We start from the raw sequence: 27,055 nt of genomic DNA, 5'->3' as shown, positions 1-27,055 counted from the left end.
TTTTGAAGTCATAGAAAAGATGGGATCCTCTTTGTAAAGTAGGACACAATGAAAGGGGACATAGGAGTAGCTCAGAGGAGCTTCATTGTTTAATAGAGAAGGACCTCCCACAGCCTTGGAAAACAGAGACATAAAAGAAGATATCACAAACAGCATGATATAAGGAAAAGAATGTTTCTGATTCAACTCATTGCTTGCGGGACAGAAATTGTGCTCTAGCCTTATTTCTATCACGAATTAGTTAGAAGCAATGCATTATGACAGAAGAATCCTCTATTTTATTTATTTTTTGTTAATCCTCACCCAACGATATGTTTCCCATTGATTTTTAGAGAGTGGGAAGGAGGGGGAAAGACAGAGATAAAGAAGCATCGATGTGAGAGAAATACATTGACTATTGCTTCCCACATATATGCACCCCGATCAGGGTGGGGATTGAGTCTGCAACTGAGATATGTGCCCTTGACCAGTATTAAACCTGTGACTCTTCAATCCATGAGCCTATGCTCTACTCAAAACCCGCTAGAGTAAAACCCTTTATTTCAGTCATGTAAATCTGGGCTCAGATCCCAAGGCTGAAACTTACAAGCTAAGGGCAAATTTTCCAAGCTTTTAAAATCTCTTTAAGTCCAGGTTGTATTTACAGGATTGTTGTAAGAAGTAAGTACAATACAATGAGGATAACTCTCTTATTATGTTTAGCATATATTGTAATATGTCCTAATTTTAAATTTTAGGTGGATATAAATCATGTTATAGTGACTTAAGAGAGAAATAATTAAGTTAAATTTTAATTAAAAACTTTTGTTACTAAGATGTTCTTTGTCAAGTTTATGTATAGTACTAGTATTATTGTGAGAATGAGGAAAAGCAAGGAACTGCATTTCAGTATTACTTCTGTTGATTTGGATTAGTTACTAATGAAAACTACAGCTTCAATTTAATGATGCTGAACAATTTCAATTTAATCCAGGTAGCCACCCTATGAGGTAGGTAAGTTACCATTTCCATTTTACAGGAGATAAAAATGTAACTAGGAATTTAAGTAATTTGGCTCAAAATCATTCAGCTAGGTGTGTATGGTTCTGTTCTTAGACATTACCTTTTACTTCTTAGATTACCTTCAATGTTTCCCTCTCCCTCCGGCCCCCCAGAAATATCTCCCTGGATAGTCTGTTAATTTTTTCCATATAACATTTAGACTTGGTAAAATGTAACAAATATTTGTTCAAATAAGCAAGAACTCCAGATGATATAGCAACACCCTATGAATTCTTTTATGATAGAAAGTAAAGGGTTGCCCGGCCAGTGTTGGCTCAGTGGTTGAGCATCAACCTATGAACCAGGAGGTCACAGTTCGATTCCCTGTCAGGGCATATGCCCGGGCTGTGGGCTTGGTCCCCAGTGTGGGGTGTGCAGGAGGCAGCCGGTCAATGATTCTATCTCATCACGGATGCTTCTGTCTCTCTCTTCCTCTCCTTTCCTCTCTGAAAACAATAAAAACATATTCAAAAAAGAAAGTGAAGGGTTAAGTGGACTGAAAATGAAGTGCAAGAATGCTACTATGTACAAGGAGAAAAGGGACAGTCAATTAATTGCACACTGAGAAATGTGGCCAAGGAGGTCCGAGGTACCTCCAATCGGACCCAAGGAAAGCTGCTAGGATGTGGTTTCCAGAACTGACACAAAAATGGCATTCCTTTCCGCTGCCAGGCGAGCCTGTTTGCAGGGCTGAGAGGTGGCATTTCTGGTTTCCTGTGAGGCAACAGCTCATGGCCAACATTGTCTGGCACAGGGCTTGTCCTAGAAGGCAGGCTTTCTCCCTCTCCTTGAAACTGAGGCTGCAGTAACTGACAACTCACTGCCATTAGGGAAACACTTTTTTTTTGGAGAAGAAATGGCTTGAACATACTATCGGAGAAAGAATCTTCTATTTTAATAGATCTAAATGCATTTAAATCTCATAAACTACCAGCACAATCTAATAACCAATGGTTGGGCGGTAGTCAGGTCTCACGCCGAGTACCTGAAAGATGTGGCCGGCAATCTGTGGGTCTTCAGCGTGGACTCCTGGTTCATCTTTCTTGCTCCTAGCAGGCATTGTCAGACTTATCTCCCATCTGTAGGTGGCAGTAAGTTATTACTGTTTTTGTTACTCTGACCCGTGGAAGGAAGATTAAATCCAGTTTAGAAAAACAGAATATAAAGAGGATATTGTTCTACCTTCGGGCCAATAAGAAGAACAATAACTCAGGGTTGTTGTTGTTGGTTTTTTTTCCCCCCAATGGAAGTTTGATTCCCTCCCCCATTTTAATTTGAGGTCAAATTGCAACACGTATGTATTCTCCCTGGACTCTCCTCGAGGCAGATGAACTTATGTTCACACCGGGCTAAACAAACCTTGAACAAGAGAGGAAAGGTTTTGTATATAAACCAGCAACTCAAGAAATCCACTGTTTCTTAAGGTGCTATGTCCAAGCAAGGTTAGCTCAGATCTTAAAGCCTGCTGTTGTATTTATATTAAGCAGTGGCATTTTGCTACCAAGCATATGCATACAGCATATCAAATAATGATCCTCCCAATTCCACAATAAAAATGATTTATTTTTTAATTTGCTCACTGATTCCGTCTTCAGTGTTTAAGAGAAACGAAAAAACAATCTTTTCCTCTTTTTCTGCTTTGTTTCCTGCCCTGTGGTTGTTCGTATGCAAAGCATGCATGCTTACAGATGTAATCCACCAGTCCTTGCCATTAAGGGAGACACAGCAGGACCCAGAGAGGATTTGTTGAAGCTGAAAACTGACTTGATAATTTACCTCGGAGTCTCGAAGCAGCAGCGTAAGTCACAGTGTAAATCAGAATACTGCATCTGCAAATGTATGGCAAATAGAGGGAAACATGAATTTCCCCCTTCATACCTCTCCTCTTGTTAGTACAATTAAAACAACAACCAGCTCAGCTCCTCTAGTGCTTGTGATTTAGCAGTTTAGCAAATAGAATATCAATTTCAGGCTACTGCAGACCAAGCCATAGAAAAAAAGAAAACAGCTGACAAGGTGAGTCATCAGCTGTCACGTTATGCCAACAGACAACACCAGCTTTCTAAATGAAAACAGTCTTCCTTCCCACCGTGGCGAACACTTTGCACTTCTGCTTAGCGTACCTTCACGGGACCCTTCCTATTGGGGTACATTTGTTTATACTTCTATTATCTGTTGTTTTTCTTAAACATATTGTTGTTGATTTTCAGAAAGAAAGAGAGAGGGATAGAAACATCAATGATGCGAGAGAATAATTGACTGGCTGCCTCCTGCATGCCCCCTAACTGGGGATCAAGCCTGCAACCCACACATGTGTCCTTGATTGGAATCAAACTTGGGACCCTTCAGTCCTCAGGCTGACGCTCTATCCACTGAGCTAAACTGGTTAGGGTTCTATTATCTGTTTTTTAATCCCTCTAAACAAATTTAATTGAGGCCATAGAGATGAAGTTGGCATTTTTTTTTTTAATGGCTTGAGAATATAGATTTAATATTACCTTGCTTGTGCTAGCAGAATCCTGCTGGCTTACAAAAGCCTTTCTATTCATATTTTTACTACGTAGTGGGAAGAATTCTTACTTTGTACAAAATAGCTTACTATCGATTAGCTTCATTCCTCCATAAGAGTCATGAAGGCAGGGACTTTGCCATTTTCCAACCGTTGTGGTAGCAGCTGGCAGAAGAAAGGGACCTGAGGTTTAAAATGCCTATGTGTTAAAACATAGGATTTTCTGCCCCTGCTCTCTCAGTCTAATAGGTACTAACATTTATGTACCATTTGAAAAAAAATCAAAATGCTTTTTTATTTTTGATGCGCATGGAAGGTCTACCCCTAAGTACTCAGGTAGCAAACTGTCCTCCTTCTTTGATTAAGAGTCAACTGCTAATGCCATGGATCTGCAGGGCAGTGTGTAGCAGCTTGTTTGTGACGAAGGATCTCAGACCCTTCCAACTCTACTGCATAAATCACTTCCTTGTGGAGATGAGAGTGGTGGGGTGTCAGTGGGACTGACTGCCCTGACTTCTGTAAAACACGAATAGCTCCATGGTTTGCCTATTGGACCTGCCTTAGCATTTGTAAGACCTAGGAGAATAGCTGGAATCTTCTCATCATAACCAGGAGTTAGAAAGAAGGAGTAAGTTAGACGTGGAAGATAGAGCCTGTGACAGAAGATAGAATGTGAAAAGAATCATGGGGATTTAGCACATTATTGAAAGAACATGTGACAGAGGATTCAAACAGACTTGGGCTAACATCCCAGCTAAGCCACGTATGCCACTTATTTTGTGAACCTGAACAAGTTGTTAGCCTTTTTAAAAAATATATATATTTTATTGATTTTTTTAAAGAGATGAAAAGAGATAGAGAGTTAGAAACATTGATCAGCTACCTCTTGCACACCCCCTACTGGGAATGTGCCCGAAACCAGGGAACATGCCCTTGATCAGGATTGAACCCAGGACCTTTCAGTCCACAAGACAATGCTCTATCCACTGAGCCAAACCGGTTTTGGCTATTAACCTTTTGAACTTCAGTTTTATCGTTTGGTAAAGTAGGGGTTATAATGCCTACTTTAAACATCAACTAATGAGATAAAGCATTAAGCACCATTCACAAAACATGGTAAAGTACTTAAAAAGCAGTGGCTGCCTTAAACAACAGCAACAGCAGTAGAGTCATTTCAGTAGAACGTTCCGTAAGATGCGGTTGAGGATGTGGTGTAGAGCAGAGGCCAACTTGTGCCTGAGATTTAAAAACAGCTCCAGCAGTGGTGTGACCTAGGGTAGATGGTTTAACCGCTCTGTGTCTTAATTTTGCCATTTATACGATGGTGGTAACCATGGCACAAACCCTGTAGCATTACTGTAAGGGCTAATTGAGATACTGCATATAAAGTAACTGGGACAGTGTAAGTGTTAATGATATTAGATATTTTTATTGTTACCTCCCCTCTCCCAGGAGGTTGTCTGGAAGGAAGGAGTATGGAGGTAGCCCAGGTGGTGCTAAAGGACAACACCAGCATCTGTTTAAAGACTCTGGTATCACCCCGTGTTAGCGCTAGGATTTCCCTGGAGGAGGATTTCCCTGGAAGGGGAAGAGGGAATCGGCAACTCAATACATTGCTGATGCTGCCCAGGGATCATAGGACTTTACCTCGCTCTACACATTTGCATCAAAAGCCTGGATGTAAGTCTGACAACAAATGAGTATTGAGCAAGGCTGGGTAGTTCTTTGGACTTTTGATCAACTCACTGTTTCAGTGGGTTCTTCATCTCACTATTTAAATAAATCTGTAATATTTTGGAAAAGTGGGAAGTCTGTAATTAATCCCCATGGGCAGTACAGAATTAAAAAGAGCCTTGATCAAATTAAAAAGAGCCTTCACATCCTCTCCTTTTCAACATCCTGCACTTGCGTAATAAAATGTCCTTGCATTTGTAGGGTGCTTTGCAATTTAAAGCATTTCCACAGGTAGTTTTGTTCCACAACCCTCAACCCCGCTTATAGCTCTGGGAGGTTGGCACAGTCAGTACTGGTATCTTTTTCATCTCAGGGGCAAGAAACTGAGGATTTGGGAGGTGAAGTGACTTGCCCCAAATCACACAGCTTTTAAGCTGCAGAGTAAGTTAAAAAAAATTACTCAGCAGTATTTGATAAGATTGACTTTGCAGCTTAGTTTTAGGTTACATAAGACTGTGTAACCTAAGACTGTGTAAACAAGTGCCACTGGAATTACTGCCCCAGTATGGCTGCTTTTCTTTAAATCTTGTTTTCACTAATTATAATAAAATGAGATATTTCTAATATGGAGATGTATGTCTTCTATACTTATCTTTAATATGTATATCTGCTATTTGGGGCTACTTCAGGTTAACATTTCTCTGCTTTTTCATGGGTATTCTCTGAAAAGGACTCAGAAACATCAGAAAAAGATTATGGATACAAAGATGAGAAGAGAGCTTTAGTTTACAATAAAGATGTGCTAGCTCACACTATAACATTTTCAAGGGCAAATAAAATTCTGTACTTTTGTAGTCTTGCTTAGGGCTTATTTGTCTGCATCCGAGAAACAACAAAGAACCACAGCTGGATTTGCTGATGCATCTAAGAGAGGGAAAATGCAGGAGTGTGTGTGGAAGCATTTTTTTCCTTCTCATTCTAAAGAGTGAACTGAAATATAAAAGCACTTATGGACTTGAGATTGGCACAGGAAAAGCGTGTGTGGGAAGATGGATAACCTTTGATGTCAAGTTGATTTTTCATGTCTATGTGGTCCAATTTCAGCTTGAATATTAGCTAGGAGATCTGCAGCCCCCTGTTCAACAAGGCTAGAAAGGTGAAGGCAGAATATTTCAGAGGTTTCTCAAAACTCTAATAAAATCTCTCCCGCCAGATGACCCCTGATAAACTTCAGTCTTCCTTTCAGTAAAATGCTCCCCAAGATGGGCTCAGAAAGAATGATGTTCACCACTATTAAGTCTCTAGTCAGCCATGTTAGGCAGCTGAGAAATTTCACCAAATATTCTCCTGACTTGGCATTTCTAGATGTTTTAGCCAGTAATGCAAATTGAACAGAGGAGGACTCGGTAGGAATATGTAAAAGCTAGGTCCATATTACACTGAATATGCTTTTGGCTGTACATAAATAATACGTAATATTTACCAAATAGTGCTAAGTATCAAAATTGAAGGTATATAGAACAAAGTTAATATAGTCCACCTCTACTTATTTTTTTGCTTATGGTTTCATAGTGATATAATTTTTCAGTAGAACATCACTATGTACAGTTCTTGATACATTCTATTGACATATCCTTATTATAATATTATTTTATTCTACCACTAGAGGCCCGATGCACAAAATTTGTGTGTTGGTAGGGTCCCTAGGCCTGGCCAATGATTAGGGCTGATCAGTGGGTGACTGGCGGGAGGATCAGGGGGCCCCCACTGGCACTTGCCTTGGCCAGTCTGGTGTCACCTGCTCTGGGGTAAGCAGGGGCTTGTGCCAGCCCACTTGCTGGCCAGCCCTGCCCCCTGATTGCCCTGCTGCCACAGGTTAACTCCCTTTGTGAGGCAACTGGCAGAGCAATTAGGGGGGTCCTCGCTGACACCCACCTTGGCTGGCCAGGGGCCTGCAGGCTGAGGGTAGCTCCTGCATTGAATGTTTGCCCCCTGGTGGTCAGTGTGCATCATAGTGACCCATCTTTCCACTAGTCATCCCTCCATTTGGTAGATTTGCACATTAGGCTTTTATTATATAGGATTGTGCATATTAAACGTCTGCTTCTGTGCATATAAAGGGCATTGAGAAAATCGCTTTATTTAAAAAAATATATTTTATATTTCAGAGAGGAAGGGAAATGAGAGATAAAAACATCAATGATGATGAAAGAGAATCATTGATAGAGTGCCTCCTGCATGCCAGCATTGATCACACAACCAGGGCATGTGCTGTGACTAGGAATCGAACTGTGACCTCCTGGTTCATAGGTTGATACTCAACCACTGAGCCACGTGGGCCAGGAAAGAAAACCTTTTAATGTCATGGTCATATAAAATAAAAATCCAAAGAACACTCAGATGAGGCCAATAACATTGACATTTTTAACCTGGGACAGACAGGTGAGATTACTAGATGTTCTTGGAGTGCAGCTCTCCAGTGTCAGACAATTTTACAACTTTGTAGGGCAGAGGTTAACTTGTAGATTTTTGTCAGATAGAGATAAGGACAATTTCTTTTCATGGAAAAGTACCCTAAATGCTATAGTTTATCACCCTATTGGAGATTATCAGTTATGTATCTAATTGAGAAATCTTAATATTGCTTCTAAATATTCTTTATTTTCTTCCCTCCCCCAAATATCCTTTAAATAAGTTTTGATGTCTTATCAGTTCCCTCATTAATTACTGAATTAAATAAAACCTTAATATGCATTAATATTATATTTGCATGAGAATCATAATTTCACTGGTATAAATTATACTTTATTAGAATTGCGTGCCTACTTTGCTTTCCCTCATCACTTTTATATAAAGAAAGTAGGTTAAAATAAAGACCAACTGAGGAAAAGGTCACAATGGAGAAGGAGAAAGGCAATGTGAACACTCTTGCCTCCGGACTGAGGAGAGAGGCATCACCTTTCCACAGCAGGATGTGCTCCATCATCCCACAGGGGACCTGCATGGCCAGCCTCATGGGTGTGAGGCCATTATAGTTGCACAGCAAATCATGTTCAACAGGTGCTGCACCAGAAGTTTAGAGCTCTGATGTTGTCTTGAAATTACTACTGTACTATCTTTGATTTTGTTTTTTTATAAGAAAAGTGGGTGAGACAATGGAACACGTGCCAGGGCCCCAAAGTCTTGCAGAGTTGCCAATTTCCTCTGTCTCTAGAAAAAATTCTCAATCACCTGCTTCCTTGTGTCCTCCCCAGTGACCAATCTTCTCTACATCCCACCCTGACAGGGGCCCAGCGGTGGCACTGGGAAAGTCATGGTTGGATATATAACACCCCTTGTGCTAGACACAGGGCAGGTCCCAGGTGCCTGTGCAAGTCTGCACTTACCCTGGGAGTATCCTCATCACTGAGGAAGTTTGGTACTAAATAGCAAATAAAACTGAGAGAGAGAGAGAGAGAGAGAGAGAGAGAGGAAGAGAGAAACACACACACACAGAGAGAGAGAGAGAGAGAGAGAGAGAGAGAGAGAGACACACACATACACACACACACACACACACACACACACACACAGAGAGAGAGAGAGAGAGAGAGAGAGAGAGAGAGAGAGAGAGAGAGAGAGAGACACCCCACTAAAGAATGTAAAAAAACTTTTTTTCTCCTGCTTTTTGAACTAGGGATTTTACATTTTCATTTTGAACTGGGCTCCACAAATTATGTAGCTGGTCCAGTGAGAGTGAGAAAGCAAGGTTCTCAAAGACACACGTTTACTGACTGGTGTCCAATCTCCACATACCTGCAGTGACCACTGTCAATATACTAAGCCAATAAAGGTGTGAAAGATGGGTTTTTCCACTTATCAATGATCCTCTAATTTTCATTTAGCTTCAAACCTTTGTTTTATTTTTATCATAATGATATGTACTCAGAGAACAAGATAAATCCCTATAATACTACATGAGATTATTTAGTGATCCATAATAAGTACAGAGAATATACAGAATCATAGTAAATATTATTGTTTAAATAATGCAGAGATCGCCGAAACCGGTTTGGCTCAGTGGTGGAGCATTGGTCTGCGGACTGAAAGGTCCCAGGTTCGATTCCGGTCAGGGCATGTATGTTGGTTGCGGGCACATCCCCAGTAGGGGGTGTGCAAGAGGCAGCTGGTCGGTGTTCCTCTCTCATCGACGTTTCTAGCTCTCTATCTCTCTCCCTTCCTCTCTGTAAAAAATCAATAAAAATATATTTTAAATAATGCAGAGATCCATTAAGATATTCTTTCTGCCCAGAACTTATACACTAAAAATAAAATAAACAAAAACAACCCTCATCCTTTCCTTTAAAACCAAATCAGCAGAAGGCAAGTTAGAAATATCTTAAATTTAATTTTCTAAGATTTTCATCTTATGGATTTCATATGAAGAAGATTTTTTTTTAAAAATAAGAAACCATTCATCTTCAGGTAAGGTCATACCAGTAGAGAGCACCTACTATATACCAGTTATTTCAAAGATCTGAAAGTCATAAACCCTAAACAAAGCAAAATATTTCTACATATATTCAAATCAGCATTCCTGTTGATTGCCCTCAATATTTAACTTTGATGATATACTTTTACACTAAACACAGTAGCATTGGAAGAGCCTTTAGATTTTTAGATCTTTAAAATTAGAAAGGTCTGGGTGATCTTTGGTCCAATGAGAAAAGAAACTCAGGGAGGATATGTGCCCACATCCCATAGAGGAGTAGATCTGAGACTTGAGCCAAAGGATCTACCATTGTTCTGATCAGCCCAGGCTCACTTGGAGATCTAGTGTCCACTCATGCCTACATCCCTGTGGAAGATATACAGTGGTTCATCCTCTGTCCAAGGGAAGTTTATGGCATCCAAGACTACCAAATGTGACAATGGGTGGTCCACTTTCAAGCTCAACTGGGCACTGAGTGCCCTTTAGCCTGCTTGATCCTGAGACAAAGGTTCTTCTTTCCACTTCAAAGAGTGCCTGTTCTATGCCCTCTTTTCTCTCCACCATCCATTCCCCAACCCATACCTCTATCCTTGTGAGCAGAAAGTGCCACTCTGCCATGGCACTTTGGGTATAAATATTCGTGGTTCAGATTTAGGACTAGCACAGTTTCGAGGCTTTAATTTCTGTTTCTGTGTACAAAGATAGTTTGGGGAAGAAAAATAATCCTAAAGCACTTCTGAGAGAGTGAAGGGATAAGGAAATTAGTTTAACGATTATAACTTTACCACATAGTTCTAATGTCCAGATAATTTCTTACCTGAACACAAAACTCCAATATTTAGGCATGATTTTCTGTCAGCTATATCTGTAAACTATATTTGTCATAAGTCCTATTCATTTAGGACTGAAAAGAGAAAACTGTGCAAGTTAACTCAGGTGTGAAGATAGAATTCTTGGTTTTGAAGCATACGAACCTCAAAGTATATTCCCAATTGTTGATGGACATTCTTTTACTTTGAAAGTCTTTCATAAGTAGAAAAAATACCACTCATTGGATCTTGTTTATATCCAGTGACACAGCATTTTCTTTCACTGCTTATGAGAGAGTGTTCTGTGTGATGTTAATTGTATTCTTAAAAAAATGTTTTCTTGGGATGAAATAAGTTTTAAATTTTCTATTAAGCAGAGTAAAAGGGTTGTTTTCTGTAGGACTTCTTTAACATGTTGAAATACTCCAAGTGGGGCATAGGCATTGTGACATTTTATGAATTTGTCTTAGAAAAATGTGTCTCCTCCCACCCTCCCCCATCTACCACCCAAAGAATGCTTATTAGTATGTCTTGAAAACTAGTTTTTGAAAATTCAGTCTAGTTTAATCCTCTCTTCACACAAAAAATGAAAGCAAAGTCTGGAGATGGTTAGTGGCATGCTTAAGAGTAAGCGCAAGACACAGAGCTCATGCCCATTGGACTGGTCCACAAAGATGAAGCTACAATTTTCATGGACAGCCCAGTCCTTAAGTGTAGTTCCCAAGTCAGAGAACTGCTGAAAACAGTGACCAAATCATTTAGTTCAGAAAACTAATTTTTTTTTTTGAGATGAAGCAAGTAGTTGACATATTGCAGAGCTCAGAGCAGAGAATATTGACTTCACTTCCAGAAGATTGTGATTTATCTTGTCTTTATTATCAGTGTTGACTTGAACCAGTCTCTTAACTCATTTTCCCATTTGTGAAACAGAAATCTAACGCAATGTTCCAATGATATTTGAAATATTAACATCATTTTAAGATAAAATCACATCAGCACAATGCCACAGTATCCTTTTCCAGGGTGAAGCCAGCACTTGGTAATTGTCAGGTCAATGGCAATCAGCAGTGGTAATGTCTTGAGAGTGCTTGCTCAAAGTCACTGTTGCATTTTAATGTCAATCAATAAGAACCCACGTTATTTCCCAGTGTTTTTCCATCTAGTTTTATATTGTCAAGTCTTTAGTAAGTTTTAACTTTTGGCTCCAAATCACTTGAGGTTTAGATAAGCGGGTAGGAACAATTTTTACTTTATTTTCTTAGAATAAAAGGTTAAGCAATTTTGCTAAAATAGACAAAATGCTACCAAATGGTCCAGGAACAGAATGCAAGGCTTGAGAACTTTGTGTACTGCTGAACCTAAAGGATTGGTTTCTTTCCTTCCTAAATTCATTATTTAAACTCCTTGTTTTAAGCATTTTGCAAACCCAAGCCTGGGGATTCTAGGTATCTCACATTTTATTCCAGCTTTAACTTTGCTCTGTTTTCATTTTATTTGTCAAGCTTCTCACACAATTTTAACAGTGGCATGCTTAATTATGTATAAAAATCATAGTGATTAACACAATTTACTAAATCATTTTTTTTAGTTGTAATAGTTCAATCTGTAAGTGGTAAACCGTGTAGATTTAAAATGAGAATAAATGCTTTTAGTTAAAAAACAAATAGGTTTAACAAATAATTCCTTACTAAAAAAAAAACACCCATTAACAAACAGTATCTGAAGGGAAGCAAAACACTCAAGAAAAACATATCAGCAGCTTGTATTTTGCTTGCTTGTTATTTGAAGTAGGGGAAAAACCCCCAAACCCTTCATTTTCTATAAGAAAAGGAGAGGAAAGAAAGTTTTCAGATGGGATTTGAGCCAGAGAGGTCTCTTATGCCCAGGAAGATCAATCAGGGTAAATGAGTTCTCCATGTATTATTACCTAAGGGTAGAGAAAATTGAAGATGAGATTTTTTCCCTCCCCTACATGTTTGACCTTGCTGCATAAATGTGATGTAAAAAATATGCGTGGAATTTGATAGTGGTCTTTTCCATTAGTTAGACCTTGAAACATTTAACTCTTTGAGGTTCTTCAAATTTGGAGTAAATAACACAATTTCTTGCATGTTTACTCAACTTGTTTTCATTTAAATATAATTGTATTTACAATCATGGCTATAATGAAACTGATTTTCGGAGACCCTAAATGCTTTCTGGCCTTTAAAAACAAATGCCCAAACCTCATTGTTGCACTCAAGGATGGCAGTAATAAAAGTGGTTAGAGAATCAATTTAAACTGCATTTGTACTTTACTAAGAACCCCCTGACACTTACATTGGTAAGAGTTATGCTTTCCAAATATGTGATCCACTTTTATAAGCAACTAAAAACCCTGCAGCTTCGGTCACACTCTCTAAGCAAGAATAAATGATTCCACATCAATCAATTTTCACAAAACCTGGCATTGGGAGAATGGGAGAAAGAAATGAGATTTAAAAAAAGGACAAACAATAGAAGCTTCCAGTCAAGATGGTAGTATAGGTAAACATGTTATTCACATTCTCCCACAACTACAACTAAGCTACAGAACTACCATCACTCAGAACTGCCTAAAATCTAGCGAATGGAAATCCTCTAACCAGGGATTTAAAGAAGAAGTCACATGAACTGGTAGGAGAGGCAGAGATGTGGAATGGGCTGGTACCACATCCACGTGTGGCGAATAAAAATCAGGAGGACTATCTCTGCTGTGGAGTGAGTGGTCCCAACCCCACACCAGGCTCTCAAGGGTAGGGTTCTAGTGCCAGGAAGAGAAGTCCCATAACTTCTGGTTGTAAATACCAGCAAGGATTGTGGCTGAGTAAGACAAAGACTGCTGGAGTCTGAGGGAGTTCTTTTTAATGGGGAAGACATACTTGGACTCCCTCCCTCTGAGCTCCAGCACTGGGGCAGCATGATGAACATGCATGGAGGGACTAATTGTAAGGCATCAGGGCAAAAGCTAGAGGGATAGCTTTCTCCCAGACAAGTGCTGACAGAGGCAACTGTTCCTTTTCTACCCCACACAGAGCCAGCAGATGGGTGCCATTTCTGAGTCTCCATCAACCTAGCTCACACTGTTTGTCCCATCCTGGAGATTCCGAGATCCTGCCCCACCCTACATTTGAGATCAAGCTATTTCTAGTGGCTTTTCCAAACAAATGACCTGTCTTGAATCACACTTCAGACTTTCCTAAAATTTCTAACAAGCACTTGGCCTCAGCATATCATATATCTCTCACTAAGTGGCCTCAGGCCTGGCACTAGCAGCAGCTGGCTTTGGTTCATTGCTTGGCCTTGCCTGAGCACCTTCAAGCCCAGCACAAGTAGCAACCATCGGCAGATCAGTTTGTAGCCCACTCTGAGTGGCCCTGGGCAGAACACAGGCAGTAGTTGACCTTGGCCAGTAATTCCTGGGAGGCTCCAAAGCCAGTACACCCAGTGGACAGCTTCAGACCATGTTGAAGCATCAACCAACCACCTTCACAGGCTACATATTCAAGAGGCAGACTTGGTGGGAACAAGATCCCTACTGAAGTAAGTACTGCTCTGTGGGGTGGACTTCTGAACAGCTGATCCTCCACGGAGGTTGGTGGTCATAGCCAGTCCTTGCAGCAATCAGCCTGGGGGGTGAATTACTCCCAATGATGTATCAATAGCAATCAAGGTTCAACTGCAACAGGCAGGTGCAAATGGCCTATTGCTTTGGTGATGGGGGTGGTTGTGCTATTGGGCCATACAGAAATCCTACTACATAAGACCACTCTAGCAAGCCTGGGAAATGAAGCAGCTCTATGTAATTCATAGAAGCAAACATAGAGAGGCTGCCAAAATGAGAGACAAAGAAACATGTTCCAAGTGAAAGAACAAAACTCTAGAAAAAGAACTAAAGAAAATGGATACAAGCAATCCAGTAGAAGCAGAGTTAAAAACACTGGTTATAAGGATGCTCAATGAATTTAGTGAGAACTTCAATAGCATAAAAAAGACATAAAAACCATAAAAAGGTCAGAAATGAAGAATATACTAACTGAAATGAAGAATGGTTTACAGGGTATCAACAATAGAGTAGATGAAGTTGACAGGCAAAAAAGTGATTTGAAATATATAAGGAAGCAAAAAAACAAAAACCAAAAACCAACAACACCCAATCAAAGCAGCAAAAAGAGAAAAATAATAAAAATTATGAGACTAGTTTAAGGAGCCACTGGGACAACTTTAAATGTACCATCATAGAGGTGCTAGAAGGAGAAGAGAAAGAAATTGAAAACCTACCTAAAAAAATTTTGACAGAGCCGAAACCAGTTTGGCTCAGTGGATAGAGCGTCGGCCTGCAGACTGAAAGGTCCCAGGTTTAATTCCGGTCAAGGGCATGTATCTTGGTTGCGGGCACATCCCCAGTGGGGGTGTGCAAGAGGCAGCTGATTGATGATTCTCTTTTATCAATGTTTCTAACTCTCTATCCCTCTCTCTTCCTCTCTGTAAAAAATCAATAAAAAAAATTATAACAGAAAATTTCCCTAAACTGGTAAAAGACATAGAAATACAAGTCTAGGAAGCACAGAAAGTCCTAAAAAATATGAACCAGAGAGGGATACACCAAGACACATCAAAATTATAATGCAAAAAGTTATAGATAAAGAGAGGATTTTAAAAGCAGCAAGGGAAAAGCTACCTACAAGGGAGCCCCCATAAGACTGTCAGTGGATTTCTCAACAGAAATTTTATAGGCCAGAAGAAATTGGCAGGAAATATTCAAAGTGATGAAAAGCAAGAACCTACAGTCAAAATCACTCTACCCAGCAAAGATATCATTTAGAATTAAAGGACATATAAAGAGCTCTCAGACAAGAAAAAGCTAAAGGAGTTGGTCACCACCAAACCAGTATTATATAAAATGTTAAAGGGTCTTCTTTAAGAAGAAGAAAAAGAAGTTCAAAAATATGAAAAATAAAATGGCCATAGTATATATCTATCAATCAACAACTGAGTTTAAAACAAAATAAACGAATAATCAGAATAGAAACAGACTCATAGAGACAGACAATATTTTGATGGTTGCCAGATGGGAGGGGGTTTGGGACTAATGGTGACAAATGTGAGGGATTAAAAAGTACAAATTGGTAGTTACAGAATAGTCATGGATATATAAAGTACTGCACTGGAAATATAGTCAATAATATTCTAATAACTATGTATAGTGTCAGATACATATGAGATTTTTCAGGATGGTCATTTAGTAAGTTACAGAATGTCTAATCACTGAATATACACCTAAAACTAATATATTGTATGTCAACTATAATTAAAAAATAAAAAATGATTTAAATACATTTAAAAAGTTAAAACAATAAAACCTACTAATTTAGTGACATTTCAAAGTCTGTTAAGCATTGACCACTAAAGTATTGGGTACGTTGCATTTATAGTTTTATTGTCCATTCTCTACCTTTTGAATGTGTCATTTGAATGTATCAATATTTTTAAACTTACAGTCTTTTAATAAAGAAATGTACCAATGGGAGATATAGATATGTAACATGATTATATATTTGTTTAACATGCATTTGGAATAAATAATAGTAAATAATTTTAAATGTTTTTCCTTTAAATTTGCCTATCAGTTTTTTTCAGAATAAAAATAGCAAAAAAAGTTAAACAACTATTTGTGACTCCTAGGCTATTTTAACCTAAGACTATATTTATATTTACATCTATAAATGAAAAAACACATTTTTCAGCATTTCTTATTGTTTTATGTATCTGAAATTATCAAAAGCAAAGGAGTTTGGAGAAAAGTATTGCATATTTATTCATCTTTGTAAATTCCATGCTCATCAATCACACTGCTTATCACAAAAGGGTACTCTGAAAATGCTTGTGGTATGAAAGAAGGGATGAATGTGTCTTGAAGACACACTAATCCCATGAATCAAACAGACTTGGGTTCAAATAATTTCTACAATGGATATTGCAGAAAAACCTAAAAATTACCAAAATATTGTTGTAATGCATTATATTACATACTAGAGGCCCGTTGCAGGAAGACTCCTGCAAGAACAGGGCTTCCAGTGGGCTTCCCTCCCACCACCTCCACCCTTCCTGCCCTTCCACAGCCCCACGCTTTCCCTTCCCTCCCACTGTCTCTGCCCCCCACCCTTTGCTTTCCCAGTAGCCATCACCACCCCACTTTCCACTTTCCCTCCCTCTTCTATGCTGTCTTCAGTCTTCACTCAGTCTGCATATGCAAATTAACTGCCATCTTGGTTGGGTAATTTGCATACTCACTCTGATTGGCTGGTGGGCGTAGTGGAGTGAATGGTTAATTTGCATGTTTCCCTTTTATTAGTGTAGATTATCTAAGAAATGAGGAGCTAAAGCATGCCTGTGTTTTTTCTTCATAATAATAGCATTGGCATGTTTGCTTTTCACATTTGGAAGACTTATTAAAATGGGTCTATTTTTCAGAGTACTGTTTTACTTTGATCTCCTCCAGTCTGCTAAATGTTTCAAGAAGCAGAGGGTAGCACTGAAGCAGCCAGACTCCTGTCGTTTGGTAATGCAGAGGTGGCTGGTGCTCAAAAAAAGTTCAAAACTGAGAAATAAAACAAAAGGATTACTTCATGTTCTTCTAATATTGCACTAGAGTATTGTCCAGTGGGCCTGCTTAAGGATTATAAAACTCTCTTGAAGAATGCATTTTTATTTGACTTGCTATTTACTATTGATGAGCCCTAGTCTCTGTGAAGTTACATGATCAAGTGCAGATTTGTGTCTAATGAAGATGCAAATGGATACATTCTGATAGAAAAGGCAACCCCTCAAATTACATTTGATTGCTTTGTAGGATACTAACCTCTTTTGTCTCTCACCTAGCAATCTTACTTCAGCATTCTTTCAGTGCCTATATATACCCAGTCTCTTGAATTCTCTTGGAATTAGCTTTACCACTGGCGGGTTCCTTTAGTAACAAGATAAGTAAATCTTTGGCATGCATTCATTATACATTTGTATAAAAGTCAGATTTATAATTTGTTGAAAATTAACCTATGACACTTTGCTTCAGTTATCTTGCCAGATCCTGAGAAAATAGCCTATTGGCCAGTGGTTAAGTATAGATATTGTGGGACCCAAAGCTTATATAATTTTTGGTCCCTTTATAACACAAAGGATTCAAAAGCACATGTACAAAATATGTCTAAAAATGAAGATCATTTTAGAATGAGAAAAGAAATCACAATGAATTACAAGGAAACATGGAGATTCGGTGTCTTTATCTGAAATCTCTTTAGGCTCTTTACAGGATTTGTGTATATGGAAATGCTTGCTGATTGCCACCTGGTGTGGTGTCCCTTCTGAAAGAGAATTTTAACAGCCCACTGCAGCATCCAGCAAGTTCCAGTTCTCAGAAAAAGAAAGGCGGGGGGCTGCTTAAGCCTCATTAGCTTCAGAGTAAAGGAGCTCTGCTACTGGGTGAGGGGACATGAGCAGATAGGAGCTGTGATGTCAACAGCTGAGAGAAGGGAACCAGAGAACATTCCCCCTCAGACAACTGGGCCACAGAGTAGTAACCCTTGTGCATGACTTGGTGAAGACTCCCACATTCATGTGTTAAGAGATCCAGCCCTAAGCTCATTTTGCAGGGAAAGCACAGGAAGCCATAATGACACCAGTTAATAAGAAAAACTTTGAATCTTTTTCAATCAAATCCCTCCTGCCCCAAGATAGCTCCCATGGAGAAACCAGAAGCAGAAGATGAGTGAAGAGGCATCAGGAAGGACACACCACTTTCCTTCCCCATTGAAGTTCTTTAAAAAATATATATTTTATTGATTTTTTACAGAGAGGAAGGGAGAGGGATAGAGAGCTAGAAACATTGATGAGAGAGAAACATTGATCAGCTGCCTACTGCACCCCCCTCACTGGAGATGTGCCTGCAACTGAGATATCTGTCCTTGATCTGAGTCAAACTTGAGACCCTTCAGTCCACAAGCTGATGCTCTATCCACCAAGCCAAACTGGTTAGGACCCCATTGAAGTTCTTGAATTGGACATCTGTCCAACCAAGTAAAGCATTGGTGCCCATTAAACTGGATATGAGACAAGTTTTAACCGGAGTAGGTTGAACCAGAGGCTTTTCCTATGTGGACACAAGTAGAAGCCTCTGGAACCTGCGTGGTATTCCGTTAAGGGAAAGCAAACAGATCCTACAGAGCACGTTTGACATCAGTGATAGCAGAAAATTAAAACTATTATATTTACACCGCATAAAATTTAAACTGATTTTAATGAATGAAATCCATCAATAAATGCCTTTAGTGCCCAATTAATGAACATGAGAGAAATGGGGAAAACCACACATGCTCTAAGTTTTTACTTGAATCACTGTTGGATATTTTCTCCTTTTACCTTGTTTCTAGCAGTGGGGTTTTCCCACAGTCAAAATGTGGAGATGCTTGGTGGCAAACTTTTACAGCTGAGAATAATCTAACCAAATACAAACTAGCCTTTAGTCCAGGGGTCCTCAAACTTTTTAAAGTGGGGGCCAGATCACGGTCCCTCAGAGAGCTGGAGGGCCGGACTATATGAACTACTAATTCCTACTGTAACACCTCAGCTGCGCTCACTGCCCGAAAAACCTGGCGGGCCGGATCAGACTCCTCTGCGGGCCGCATGTGGCCCGCGGGCTGTAGTTTGAAGACGCCTGCTGGTACAAGGGACATTTCCTGGGTACAATGTCAAGGATGTTGACTGCAGACCAAGAGTGAAACAACTACAAAAAAGGTTAAATATTTGAAGACTAGAGGGCCAGTGCACAAAATTTGTGTACTGTGGGCTGGGGGGGTCCTCCCTTAGCCCAGCTTCTGCCCTCTCACAGTCCAGGACCGCTCGCTCCTTACTGCTTGCTAGCTCATTGCTCTTTACTGCTTGGCTTGCTGTTCCTCAGTGCTGCCACAGGGGTGGGAGAGGCTCCTGCCACCACTGCTGTGCTTGCCAGCCATGAGGCTAGCTTCTGGCTGAGTGGCACTCCCCTTGTGGGCGTGCACTGACCACTAGGGGCAGCTCCTGCACTGAGCCTTTGCCCAGTTGTGGTCAGTGTGCATCCTAGTGACCGGTCATTCTAATTGTCCCACCTTAACGGCCTCTTAGGCTTTTATTATATGGATGTTATTAGTCTATGTGTGGTGGTGAGAAATTGATCTGAAATGGGCTCTTTTTGTCCTGGGTATTTAGGAGAATAGAGTAGACTGCTGAGCTAGATTGGGGGTAATCCAGCCCTAGATACAGAGAAAGAACTGAAAATCTCAGCAGGTGATGCCTAACTACATGCCACCATGAAATGACAATTAAGGCAAGTGAATGTTTTGTAGGGGGTTGCCACTCACACAGAACAGATGGAAAAGCTGAGACACAATACCCTAATTCTTTGTACTTTGCAGTAATTGTTACTATTGTAATTTCTACTTCAATTTATGGCTCCTACCTCATTTTGAAGTGTTAAATGCTTTGAAAACAAAATACTTCAGAAATAATAAAAACCAACTTTTTTTTTATCAATGTCAAAAAGTATGCCTATAAAATTAAGGAATAGGGAAAATGCATGGATAGAAAAGAATGAAGAAAACTAACTCTTAATTCTATTCAGACACTCAGAATAATGAAAGTTCCCTAATGTTAAGAAATTCATGCATTTTTTCTGAGATTGCTAGTTACAGTTAATTTTATATGTCAACTTGACTAGGCCACAGGGTGCCCGGATAGCTGCTTAAATATCATGTCTGGGTGTATCTGTGAGGGTGTTTCCAGAAGAAATTAGTATTTGAAGTGGTAGACTGAGTAAAGCATATGACCCTTCCCGTGTGCGGGATAGGTATCATCCAATCCTTGAGGGTCTGAATAGAAGAAAAAGTGAAGCAAGGTTGAATTTGCTCTCTGTCTGACTGTTGATCTATGATCTCAATCTTCTTTTACTGTTAATGCTTTTGATTCTCAGGCCTTCAGAGTCAGGCTGAAATCTACACTACCATCTTTCCTGGGTCTCTAGCTTGTGTGTGGCAGACTATGGGACTCCTTAGCCTCTGAAATGGTATGAGCCAATACCTTATACTAATAATATCTCCATATCTATTATCTATCTATCTATCTATCTATCTATCTATCATCTATCTATCTATCATCATCTACCATATAGCTAGCTAGCTATATTGTTTAATAGAGAAAATTTAAATTGAGTTGGATTTTCTTGGTCAATTGATGAAATGAAATTATTTTACCCATCTGTTGCCCCAGTGTAGTAGTCTGCAAACCATGGTCCTTAAGCCAAATCCTGCCAGTCACCTATTTTTGTAAATAAAGCAGGAAAACAGCCAGGTGCATTCATTTACATATCTTTAATGGCTGCTTCAGCGTTACAATAGCAGAATTGAATAGTTGAGATGCAAAGTCAAAAATATCTGCTATCTGAAACTTTACAAAAAAGTTTGCTAACCTGATCCCCAGCACATGGAGGGCAGCACTGGTTAGTGATGAAGCAAAGCTATGAGAACAATTAGAGGAACAGAAAGCACATTCATTCACATGTGGAATTACTGACTTTCAATGCATAAAATACTCAGTGCCTGATAAAACCAAGGCTAAGTCTGAAATTCATGTCTCAATAATTATTGACTATAATGTCAGTGACTTAAGTTTCTAGAGCAGTGGCTGTATAGGATATATTCCCAAACCTGGTGCTCCTTTTTAATTACTGGTTAACCTATTTTAAAACAACTGGCACAGAAAGGAGAAGGTGATTTAAATATTATCTGTTTAACTTGCTAACCTTCTGATGCCCTTTTTCAAACAGCTTGTTCAAAGTCCATAGAGCTAAGCAAAATAAGCCAGTCAGAGAAAGATAAATATCACATGACCTCACTCATTTGTGGAATATAATGAACAACATAAACTGATGAACAAAAACAAATCCAGAGACAGAGAACATCAATCATACTGTCAAACCTCAGAGGGAAGGTAGGGGAGGGTGGGGGTAAGGGGGAAAGATCAACCAAAGGACTTGTATGCATGCATGTAAGCCTAACCAATGGACACAGACACCAGGGGGGTGAGGGCATGGGGGATAAGGACACCTGTAATACCTTAATCAATTAAAGAAAAAAAAGAGAGAGCTTTGGATACTCAGAATAACCCTTCTGTATCACTTTTCTAAACTGAATTTCCTTACATGCCATTTGGATTTCTCTGAGATAAGCAACTGCAGGAGTTGGAAAATTCCAGCACAAATGTACAATATAATGTAATGAAAAAAGGTTGGATTCTGTCCAGAAATGTGTGATGGCATTAAAGGAAAAATGACATTTACTGAAGTAATACTTCCCCTTAGTATCCTTCCACATGAAATCTGCCTTCTTGTAAGCAGATTACCTTCATAGACAATGTAGGGACAGCACTTACCGTATTTTTCAGACCATAAGACGCACTTTATTCCCCCCACTTCTGGGGGGAAAAAGTCCCTGCGTCTTATGGTCCAAATATAGCCTACACATATACTTTAAAAAAAAGTTTTTTTACTTGCCCGGCTCTGTGTGGTCTCTGTGTGCTTGCCCGGCTCTAAAATGGTTCTACTTGCTGCTGTTTACTTTACAGGGTTGATTACATGTGTTTATGACTGTGATGTTGGGTTTTAATGCACATAAAATATTTTAGGACACTATTTGTTTCAGAATCTTTTTTTCTTCATTTCCCTTCTCTAAAAACTGCTGCGTCTTATGGTCCGGAGCGTCTTATGGTCCGAAAAATACGGTAATAACAGTGGATTATCAACCACGCTACTAAAATTAGTAATGGTTTTGTTCACAAATAGCTATGTAATGGTACTTTATTTTGTGAACCCTGCAGTGTAGCTCTCTGTAGTGAAAGTCTGTTAACTTACCATCTTCCTTTTGTTTAAAACATGCTCTGGAATGTCATCCGGGAGGATGTCCAGAAGGTCGTTCTGCTGTCTGGTCTAATTAGCATATTATGCTTTTATTATTATTATAGAATGTTGGGAAGAATAGGCATGCATTTCCAGGAGATATGGATTAGGAAGTTCAGGTATATGTAATGTGTATGTGTGTGTGTGCAGACTGAAAAAAATTTGCCTCTCTTAAGGTTCTTATGTACCTCATTAGGAGGCATTCCCCAACCTTTAGATGAAAGTCTGTGGACCAGAAAAATTAAACTGTTATGAGAAATTATTATTGGCATTTTTACATAAAAGCAACATGCACACCTGCTGTAGTATTAAGCCATTAGAGCCTCAGTATCTTGAGACAGGAAGTCAGAGAGGTGGAAGAGCTCCTTATCCTTGTAATACTGATTCTTCTATTCTGAACAAAGATAGTCTATTATTTTGAAAATAAAACTGTAGACCTAACAACATTTCCCCAGGCTACTTTGTCCATTTTCTTTGGATCCAGAAAAGCTGAATATTAATTCATCTCATTTAAACTGCTCTGCTATAATATTTTGAAAGCTGTCTTGAGTCCAATCTCCCCTTAGGGGAAATAGGAATAAAGAAGAAGGGAATTGAGAAGTCTGCCCATCTTGGCTCAAAACGGATGTGGCACTGAAAGGCGCCAAGGTCGATAAAGGTTGGAAGAGAGTTTGGGAGCTTTTGGAGAGATCCATTTTATGATGTGTCAGCCTAGAGAGGAAAAGGAACCTTGGCCTTTAGCCAACAACATAGATGGCGAGTGAGTTGCCAAATGCATCAAGTCATCTCAGATCCATTTGTCAAAGTCAGGATGGGGCTCACTAGCTTTCTCTAGCTTTGTTGGCTGGAAAACTTTACACCACTCACTGTAGTCCAACTATGGGTATGTGTCTGCTGGGGGCAGGGTGCTGGTCAAGGTGGTGATTCTTTGTGACCAACTTCTTGGTCTGAGGCTGCTAATGGCCTCACTGGGTTCTTCATCAGTACACATCTCGTTCTCCTTTCAGGTTACTGCACAGACTGTGGGAGTGTTCTATGCATGGTCAGGTTTTGATGTTTTACACAGGCCAGGGGAGAGTGACAGATAGCATGTACATTCTGATGATCTTCCTGTGGTCCCATAGCTATCTGTGTTCTTGTATTGAACCTTTGATCCCATTCATGATGGCTCCACCCTCATCACCTAATTACCTCCCAAAAGCCCTACCTCCCCAAATCATCACATTGGAGATCAGGGTTTTAACATATGAAATTCTTTTTTGGGGGGAGGGCGGCGGGGGGAGGCAAAAACATTCAGTCCAGAGCACTTACCTCAGATGGCTTCATTTTCCTTCTCTTCTACTTCTTTTTAATTGCTGTACTACTCACTCTGCTCTCTTCCTAAAAAATTCAAGTGTAATTTTTATAAAAATGTTTCCCTACTCTCTCTTTTTTGTTTTCTTTTAATAATTACATGGCTCAACCCTAAGCTCTACATAGTTGTTCTGAAATCTGTATGTCTGCCCCAACCATTCATAAACACACTTGACTATCCCCATTTGGATGGTCATCCGTTTCTTGAGGACAAAAGGCCACACTGAACTCATCCTCTTCCCATGTTCTTCCTGTAATTATCCCGGCATTCTGATTACCAGGTTCAAAACTCAATAATCATCCTTTACATCTCCCTTCGGCTCCCTGCTTTGATGATTTTTTTAGTCCTGTTAGGATCCCTCTGAAATGCCTATTTTTGTTGTTGTACTGGAACCAGCCAACTCCAGTGCACTGTGGTTTTGGCATGCAGAGACATGCTCTAATGGAAGTCATAGTTGCCAGGGACCAGCATGTCCTGTGTGCAATAATGCAAGGGGTAATTTATGGGAGTTAAGCACTGGCAATAAAGATAGAAATCATGTTGTTCTTAGGAAGTGAAGAAGCATTTTATTTGTTGAATACACAACTGACAAGGGGCCACCCTCAGCTCCTCACTGGTTGTTGGCTGGAGGCTACCTTCAGTGCCTTGTCACATGGACTTTCCCCAAACTGCTACATGCTTTATCAAAATCAGCAAGGTGCAGCACAATCCTGTGTAACCTAATCATGGAAGTAAGTGATACCCCACTACCCTACTCTATTGGTTTTTCTGGGGGCAGGGTGCTGGTCAAGGTGGTGATTCTTTGTGACCAACTTCTTGGTCTGAGGCTGCTAATGGCCTCACTGGGTTCTTCATCAGTACACATCTCGTTCATGTGTACTGCTAAAAGTAAGTCATGGGTCCCATCCACACTGAAGCTAGAGGGGATCATGCAAAGGCTTGAACACCAGGAGAGGGGGTGACAGGGACTCTGAGAGAGTCTGCTGACCACAAATAGCAGGGCTGGGGAATATCCAGCCTGCAGGCTGTATCATTTTATCTGGCCCTGCCAAGGCAGGACTCAAAATTTAATAAATCTAAGAGCTTTTTTTTCATAGCAACATCATTTTTAAGTTGATAATTTCATATGACCCATGATTGACGTTATTAATACCCAGTGGTCTTTGGCAGACAAATGATTCCCCATCCCTGACATATAAGAAGGGCGAAAACACAATTCTTGTCATTTCTATAATTCTATTACATCAGTGGTAAAGCCTCATTGACAGTATTTATTTAGGTTAAATGACAAATATTTTGGATATTAGAAAGTCAGTAGAAGCTTTCTTCCTGTTTCTTCACTTAATTAGGCAAAAATGAACGTTTTTCTGCAGGGTTCAGAAGGTTGCCTTATTGGATCATATTGCATTATTATTATAAATAATTGCTATTAATGGATTCATCATAAAACAGAATGTTTATTAAGTAAAATCCTGATTTTTTTTTCCTTCAGAAAAGTGACAATGGCCAAGGAAGTTATCCTCAATCTTATTCTCAAAATATACTCTTCTTAAAAGTCCTTTAAAACTTTATCTTTTATACTTTCCCTCTATAAAATAAGCCTATATTGCTGTTGCTATTTTACAAATGTATAAATCAAGTCATAGATTCAGAGTTAATCTGGAGCAAAGGTTGTAGACACCCTAAGAGTTGATCACTTCCTTTTTCACTAACTCCATTTTGCTTTTTATTCAAATTTATTAGTTAGGCTGGGATTATCTTGACAATATATCATCTTGATTTTATCATATCTGTCCGTTCCTTTGTTCCTTGTCTGCCATTTGTTTCTTTCTCACTCTCTTTTATCATTTTCTATTCCACTGATTACTTTCAGAGCCCATCTCTTCCTACCATTTTCTATCATACATTTTTTAAATAGAATTTTCCTCTTCCCTACACTATGCATTCTAGGTGCTTACTTTATTGAAGCCATTAATGACTTGAGAGCTTCCTTCTTAGAATCACTGAAGTGAATTAAGGCATTTCCTGTGAGATTTGGTCAATTTCTCCTTGACTTGAATTATGATAATCTGTACATGTTTCTGCTTCCATTCTGTCATTACTTATGGCCCTGAAATAATGATTTCTCAAAGGGTTGAAGAAATTTGGGATTATGTTCTACACTTACACATTTTAGTGGAGCTGAGAGTAATTTTAATTAAGATCTTAAGCTTATAAACATGACGAATCTTTACCAGAAGGAGGAAATATATACATAGGATTGAACATAAAATGAATAAATAGATATAGGTACTTTTTCTCAACTTCTAATTTTAGAGTTGTAAGTCGATTTTTTAAAAATGAAGCAAAAACAAACACAATACAAATTAATACATCAAAATCATTATCAATAAATAATAATCTCCCATTTATATTTCTAAAAACCAGAACACCTTAGTAAACTTATACTTGGGTCCATTTAAAATTGTCAAAATCAGGTCCAGTTACCTAGGAATTTTCAGAGGTCAGGACTTTCTTGCCATTGGAGCCATGATATAAAAATTTCTTTGAGCAAACATGTGTCTACCACATATGTGCATCACCTAGGTAATGCATGCAAATGTTCCAGACCTTTATTTCTATCACGCAGATGGCAATGCTGCTGGTTTGATTTTCTTAAGAATCTGGAGCCTTGCAATATAGGTTAGCGATCAGGAGGCTAATACTAACCTGATGCAGGTGCCGTTGTTGTGGCATCGATGATGAGCACACAAAGGGACATGCACTTCTCAATGTTCTTCCCATGTAGTGCTTCATCAGCGATGATAAATTCTTTGTTGCTTACTTGAAGCTTTCCAATGCAGCCCTTGAACCCATAAATATGTCCCGCATTCTTGTGAATCTTAACATTTTCAGGAATATGGCTAAGGACATTGATTCAAAATGTACCTATAGGAAAAATAGCAACAAACATCCTCCTTAATAAAGAAGTAATATGCAAATTGACCCTCACACCCTTACACAAGATGGCTGCCCTCATGTGGTCAAAGATGGCTGCTACAAGATGGCTTGCAGTGGAGGGCAGTTAAGGGGGGGGGGGGACCAGGCCTGCAGGGGAGGGCAGTTGGGGGAGGCAGGCCTGCAGGGCAGGGCATTTGGGGGCAATAGGGCTGGCACAGGAGCAGTTAGGCATCAATCAGGCTGGCAGGGGAGTAGTTTG

The 27,055-nt window shown here is 39.5% G+C and overlaps 1 protein-coding gene across 1 annotated transcript in view; it reads right to left on the bottom strand.

Annotated features, from left to right (window-relative positions):
* The window catches only part of EYS (eyes shut homolog), a 1,188,193-nt gene that overhangs the window by 168,379 nt on the left and 992,759 nt on the right, over nucleotides 1-27,055 (bottom strand). Inside the window, 3 exon segments of the mRNA XM_036415133.1 lie at nucleotides 26,566-26,617; nucleotides 26,620-26,766; nucleotides 26,769-26,784. Of these exon segments, the coding sequence (XP_036271026.1) occupies nucleotides 26,566-26,617; nucleotides 26,620-26,766; nucleotides 26,769-26,784 (215 nt within the window).

This window comes from Pipistrellus kuhlii, unplaced genomic scaffold, assembly GCF_014108245.1.
Source record: "Pipistrellus kuhlii isolate mPipKuh1 unplaced genomic scaffold, mPipKuh1.p scaffold_m20_p_5, whole genome shotgun sequence".
NCBI lineage: Eukaryota > Metazoa > Chordata > Mammalia > Chiroptera > Vespertilionidae > Pipistrellus > Pipistrellus kuhlii.
The sequence above is the reverse complement of the archived record's forward strand: the minus strand, read 5'-3'. Positions and strand labels throughout refer to the sequence as shown.